The 7017-nt window shown below is 36.6% G+C and overlaps 1 protein-coding gene across 1 annotated transcript in view; it reads right to left on the bottom strand.

Moving 5' to 3' along the window:
• Positions 1–1707: 1707 nt before the first annotated feature.
• LOC111868191 (transmembrane protein 129) overlaps positions 1708–7017 on the bottom strand; it is a 25142-nt gene continuing 19832 nt past the window's right edge. Inside the window, exons 5-6 of the mRNA XM_023858626.2 lie at positions 2827–2969; positions 1708–1986 (exon numbers count right to left, since the gene is read on the bottom strand). Of these exons, the coding sequence (XP_023714394.1) occupies positions 1869–1986; positions 2827–2969 (261 nt within the window). The 3' untranslated portion in view covers positions 1708–1868. The remainder of the gene's footprint in view (positions 1987–2826; positions 2970–7017) is intronic.

Raw genomic sequence — 7017 nt, 5'->3', positions numbered from 1 at the left:
CACTGATTTCCCTTTCTAATATTTGAGCACTAGTATTGTGGGGTGCATACCTTTCATGTAAAGTATATATATGTCCTTGACATACGTCAAAAACGATAATAAAGTTGATAATTGGAAGATTCGAAAAGAGAAAATTTGCGGAACTTGTGGAAATTGTAAGAGTAAATCAAAATAATTGTGATATCATGCACTTTAGAGCATTCTGAAATGTTAATTTTTCTGAAAAATGCATTTACGTCCACTACAAATATCGTAGTATATTCCAGGTTTCATAGAGCATAACGGGAACAAAGAATGCAGAGCTCGGTTCACACTAGTGCGAAAATAGTGTTACAACTCACCATGTGAAAGAAAAGTGAATGAATATTAAACAACATATAAGCTTCAAAAAAGCCTGAGTAGCCCCGTTTAAGCCGCAAACCAGTTAATCCGCCACCGGATAATCGAGAGTTGACTGTATTTGCTTTATAGTTCTAAGCCATATACTATCCTAAAATAAATACTTGTATTTCAGAAAAACTGTCTATTTTAAATTCAAGCAATTTTTAGTATATATTAACAACCACCAGAAAGAAGATTGTTAATTTATAATAAATGAGATCAAAGAAGTTTTATTTGGGAGTATCAGCCCTACAAAGATTCCCCAGTCTTCCCTGCAGTGGCAGGGCTTGCATGGTCATATGATCCTGAGAGCCATGCCAGCATCAGCATAACCACTAGGGTATTCCATGCTGAACAGTTCAAATGTGACGCTCCAGAATGAAAACGATACATTGGCCCTCCAGGTTGGGGGTTGGGTGTGACACTGACAGCACCATCCCATAAAAAGAAACTTAATTGTTGAGAAGCTTTTTAACAGTTGCAGCCAGATGGAAACAGCTAACATGACGTAGAAAAATCAAGGACTGGGAACCTGGAATTTTCTGTCCCTATATAGAAATAGGGCACTTCAGAGGGTATTCGACGAGAAGGCAGACCTGCTATCAGGTGGCTGGATTCAGTAGATTTGAAGACAGTGGGCATTAGAAACTGGTGACAAAAGTCAGAGGAACAGGATCAGGGGCAAGCAATCATAAAAAGAGACCAAGATTTGCCACGGACTGTAGCACCTGCAGAAGTACTACAAATTGGCGAAATCTAATCATAATTGTCAGAGCTATCATTAATAAAAATATTTTATGGCTGGATCCAAGTCAGGCATGCGTTGTTAAAATCCCATTATGTTTAGGATGTTTTGGCTACAAAATATTAATTAGGTCCATTGCCTCTATAGATAGGATTTAATAAAAATTGGTCAAGCCATTTTAAGAAAATTTATATTTCACATTTAGACTGCTAAAGAGTGTACCATTATTTTTCTGGCACTACCTACACAGTATTATTTAGGACGATGGTTACCATAAATTACTGAAATTTAATCAAACTTGTTGGAGACAATTTTGAGAAAATAATCTGAAAGTGTCTTGAGTGTTGAATCATACTTGTATCTGGCCATATTTGACTTACGAGTGAGTGCTCCATCTCTGCTGAAGTTCCTGGAAGATATGAAGGTTCCTTCTGAACTTGAATATGATTAATATTTTTTGACTCATATACTGTGCTTTCAGAATTCTGATATCTACGATATCAGAATTCTGATATCTATCGTATATGATGTTCAAATTCTTAGTTCTTTAGGGGACACAAATATGAATAAAGAACAGTGTATAAAGCTAAAAGAAATATATTTATTCACTGGCATTCTCCACACAGTTGTATCGGATACAATATCACAGAATTAATGTACAAGAATCCAAGCTTTACTGTGTAGCAACATTAATACAGACTGTATAATTATCAGGAACAGTCTCCCAGTGACAAAAACAGGATCACATAGGTTGCACCTGAGACACATCAAGCATACAAAAACGACTGCGACACAATGGACAGGTAGCCTTCGAACTCATCCATGTTTCTGGATGGTTCTGATCTTGGCGTGATGCAAACCTAAAAAAGAAGACAGAAAGAAAAAATAAATAAAGATAATAAGTATTTGTGTTACTCCCAACTTTGCCATATAAAGAAGAATTATTCTACCTCCATAAAACAAAGCTGTATGGGAAAACAGTAAAAATAGCAAAACAAAAAATGACTATAACAGTGGTGCTGAAAGAAAATATGGGAACTGCAAATGAAATCTAAACAGTATGATGAAATAAATTTACTAAAATAAACCTTAGCATACTTATGTAGGAAAAACAGAGCACCCATTAAATTTTCATGTATATGACTTCTCTGCATCTGCAGTATGGTAAGTTTGTCACCATATGTAGTTATTTGATCTGTTCAACATCAAAGAGTGAAGGAAACTATTCATGTTTCAAAATTTCAGTATAGTTTTGTATTTCATCTATAGTTTATTCACGTTAACATGACTGAACAAAAGCCCTAGAGGAAAAATGGAATACATTTTATGCATGGCACACTTTTCTGAAAGTCTTATGTTTTCCAAAGTAATTAAACAAGAACTGAGACACTGTGCATGTATTTAACACCTTGAATATAACAATCAACAGTCTTCCTCATATTTAACAATACAAGTGAAGATTACTGAAGTCTAATTCTTGATGATAAACTCTACCCCTGAAATTTATAGGTCTATATGCATATAAACAAATACTTAAATAAAAAATATACCAGTAATGTTACAGATCATAAATACTTCTTGGGCTTATGACAATAAGTACTTGGGCATGCCAATTCCTTTTGCTGAATGTGACTGTTAAGTGTGTGCTATTATACTTGCATAACCCTATTTTTATCCATTACAAGATACAGGACAATCACCATTTTCCCATACAGGTGAGGCACCACAGTGGACGACAGGAGCAGGTAGTGCAGGAATCTCCTTGTACTGTCAAATCATCACAATATTTCTGTAGCTTCACATTAGCTGGTGTCTGCATGCATCCGATGCACAATTCCAACTCCTAACAACAAATCATTAATTTTACGGCTAGTATAAGCTTGCACAGTCTACCATCAAATAGGATTCAATTTGCAGGTCTGCAAGTAATCATGGGAGCTATAGGATATACAGGGGTCCTCCACTGAATATTAAAATACACTGTAAAATCATTGTTACATAAAATGTTCACATATAACTAGACTTACCAGCCCTGTGCATGTCCACAGCATGTCATATTTCATTCAAAAATAAGCAGTTACATATAATATGATCAGACATGACTGACACAATTCTGCACTCCAGTCTCAACAAACGTCTCTATTTTGTTCTTTTTAAGGCACCACATACAACCATACTAAAACAACAGAACAACTTATCCTTGGAACTGAAACTTATGGGATTCATATGACACACTAAGTGACGAACTTGGTTAAGCTGCTGGGTCATACAGCAACCATGTATTTTTAACATGACCATTTGCTGCTCACAATGACACAGGTGGTAAAACTGGAATTCATTTATGCATTTCATTCTCCCTTGCAGCTTTCTCCAGTCACTTCATCCTCTTTCTCAATGGCAGATTTCTCTAAGCTAAGGCCCTATTTTAAGAAAGAATTGGAGATAAATTTGAGATAGAGTTCAAGGTATTGCAATCCTGATTGCATCTATGACATTCCATTTTCTAATCTTCACCACTGGGACATTCCTATTTCCAATGAATAATAACAGACCAAGGGCTTCCAGTCTGCATGTTCTATACCAGGCAGGTATGCCCAACTTCAAACAGGTTGTGATCGACTTTTTAGTGTCAAAACTGACAGTGATCTACCACCCCCTCCTATCGTCATACCTCACTTCAAGCAAGAATATTGGTAAAAATAACATGACACATGATGTTTGTTGTAAAAGCAACATACACTGAAAGTACAGACTACTTTAATATGTATTTTCCCTTCAAAATCTGAATATAATCATATTATATTACAAGTGAATTTACATGCTTTTCATGTATAATTTCCTTATAGGCCTATGAAATCAACGAAAAATTGTCCCGCGATCGACGCGTTGGACATGCCTGTTCTATACAATGACTCCAGAGAAAGTATTCTGGACAGAAAAATATACAACTAAAACGTTGAGGCTGCAACCTTTGCCAGCTCATTATTCACTGCATCGTATTGGAAACTGAAAGTGCTGTTATATGAATGGATGAAAATAAATACCAGCAAATACATTTCTTTGCACAGTGAAATCCCAAATTGAGGTCTGCCTAGGGAACAAGGTTTTTGTATATGAAACGGGAGTTTAGGAATACAGAGGCCAAAATTACTTTTAAGCGTAAATAAATCAATAATAAGACACTGTACCTTGTTCACTTAATAAAATGAAAGATTTTCGATTCTGAGAATGTGTCCACACCAGCTTTGCATTTCAAAAACTCAAGCTTTCTCCAGAATTATGTTACTTAATGACAACAGGAGCAGCACAAAACACTCTGCAATTTCATTTCATTCCACTCCACCCAGTGAATAATTTTCACTTCCTCACTTACTGTTAACCTTTCAGTGCTACAGCCATTCGTTACTTCAAAATAACTTCCAAAAAAACTATGACACTCAAACACAACACAATGTTGGATGGTAGTTTGGCAGCTCAGGTTGCTTCTGATGTGGTGTGGTATAGATGGTATAAGTGTATGTGCTGCTTTATACTGGATTATTGGGGATTGTCATCTGCGGTTGCTAGCTTCAGCAGGGGGACAATCACCCTACGATGATTGAATTGTTCATAGTCTTGTGTATCAGTTTGAACATTTTAAGAGTTGTTGACTTATACTGTTTTAGATGGCTTAATACTGACTTGTCCAATTGTACTTGTGTAACAGTTTATGGATGTACATAAATTATAAATTATGAAAAAGAACAATATCCACTTCCAACTGACACAGAGAATGAGCAAAGAATGGGCTGAGACAGACATTGCATTGTATGCCATGCATATGATTAATCTGAACATGTAAGGGTGGCCGTACACGAGTTAGAACATAAAGAAGAATTCCCTTCAAAACTCAAATGGGATCCAAAACATGCAGACAAATCAAACTGTCGTATGTAAAATGAAGCTTTGGCTGGAACCATGAAAAATTTGCCTTAAATGCAAGTCCCTTAAATAAGTGTTTCACTTTATTTTTCTTGCAACATGGTCTTTCAAAGTTACCCATATAGGCTGTAACTTTTCACAGCAGCACAGTCAATGAATCTTTGTATTTCTTTCTATTAGGACATGTTTGCTCTTCAATTGCTCATGTTTATTGGGCTAAACATTGTAAAGAAGTCTAATTTCCTCCACACTGAATACTGCACTGTGGTGCATAATGTTCCAGTACTGGTGCCACACTTCTGTCAATGAGCAGTTCTTATGTATTCAGAAGAACATTCACCATTGTTGGTGATGATCTGTTATGCACTGAAAGTGTTTTACCTTTTGTGCAACTAATCATTTGAACATTTACATTCAGCTTCCATTTGCAGTATAATTTTGTTGGCTTTCTCCATAAATCATGGTCTTCAATAGGAATACAATTAGGTAAAGCATGGAAATCCTGTTCAAATAAGTTGTCTTCTAAATTCAATGTTTTGCTCCTTGGATTCACTTCATGTCATAATTTTTATACATTCTGTAACTTGTTTTGAATTGCATCCTTCAGAATTCCACACAATTCAGCCCTTTTGTTGCATTTTTTACTGTTCCGAATTATTCTGCAAACATCTTTCCATTACGTTCCCTATTAATATCCGAACAATTCGTCTTGTTCCAGCTTCAAACACTTGACAAGTAACTGCCAAGAAAATCAATGTAGATATCAGAGGCAATACAGTATTTTCTTTTGCAGATGCATAAACATATTGACCTCTGTTTCCCACAGGTTACATGCACTGCTCAGTAAACCCCTGGCCAAGCTCTTTCATGACCACCAGTTACTATTCCCATATGAATTGGTTTGCTCAAGGTTGAGCACTTCTCAGTATTTTAAAATATGTAGAAATGCACAAGCTATAAGAAGGACCATGCACTACTTAGCACATATTCACAATCTCATTTATTCTTAATTTTTATACATGTGGGACACAGTTACAAATTACAAATTAACTGAATTTAAAATTACTTGCATTAAAAAGAATTAAAGTTGTATCTTCTCAGATAGGCATTGGGACTTGTACTTTTAATATCATTTAATAACTTGTAATAACTTAACGCTTTGTGGACCGCGCACCATTTAAAAGGTTTTTTTGCTTTTAAACATGGCGGACCGTTCGTGTGTTAACAAGTTTTTAAAACACGATAAGTTGCAACACACTATACATCTCTCTGGCTCCACCTAGCTAGCACGTAGCTGCTTGCAGCTGTGTTATAAGGCTCTGGAATGTCTGCTGACCCATCAGTTACTAGACCTCGCTGTAACTCTATGCCCCTGCAAGCTTTACGTAGCAAGCTGTCAATATGGATCAAAGACCAAAGCAGTTGACACCCAAGCAATTTCTTGGAGAACAAGAAATATCTGACTTCTTCTCCGATGAGCTATCTGACGTCCCTTGTGAGCCTGCTAGTGATAGCGACTCACAATCTGATAGTGAGTGTGGCAGGGGGCGAACAAAAAATTGTGACCACAGACAGTGAAAGTGAACGTAGCTCCGACGAATGTGTGGGTAGCAACATTGCGGGGACAGCCACATGGGGAAAAGTAGACAAAACGCCTGCTTTGGGACAGTTTACTGGAAATCCAGGGGTGAAGCAAATTCCATCGGACCCAACGCAAGTGTCTGAAGTAGCAGAACTGTTTTTTGGAGATAGGGATACTCGTGTTGTGAATATGATTTCCACAATTCACAATTCGAGCATGGTTGATGTTCAAAGGAGACATGGACAGGTAAAGAAGCCTGTTTGTATTTCCGAGTATAATATGTTCATGAAGGGAGTTGATAGAGCTGATCAGTACTTGGCCTATTATTCTCTTCCTCGGAAAACAGTAAAGTGGACAAAGAAAGTTGCCTTGTGGCTTATAAATTGTG

Source organism: Cryptotermes secundus, unplaced genomic scaffold, assembly GCF_002891405.2.
Source record: "Cryptotermes secundus unplaced genomic scaffold, Csec_1.0 scaffold52, whole genome shotgun sequence".
NCBI lineage: Eukaryota > Metazoa > Arthropoda > Insecta > Blattodea > Kalotermitidae > Cryptotermes > Cryptotermes secundus.
The sequence above is the reverse complement of the archived record's forward strand: the minus strand, read 5'-3'. Positions and strand labels throughout refer to the sequence as shown.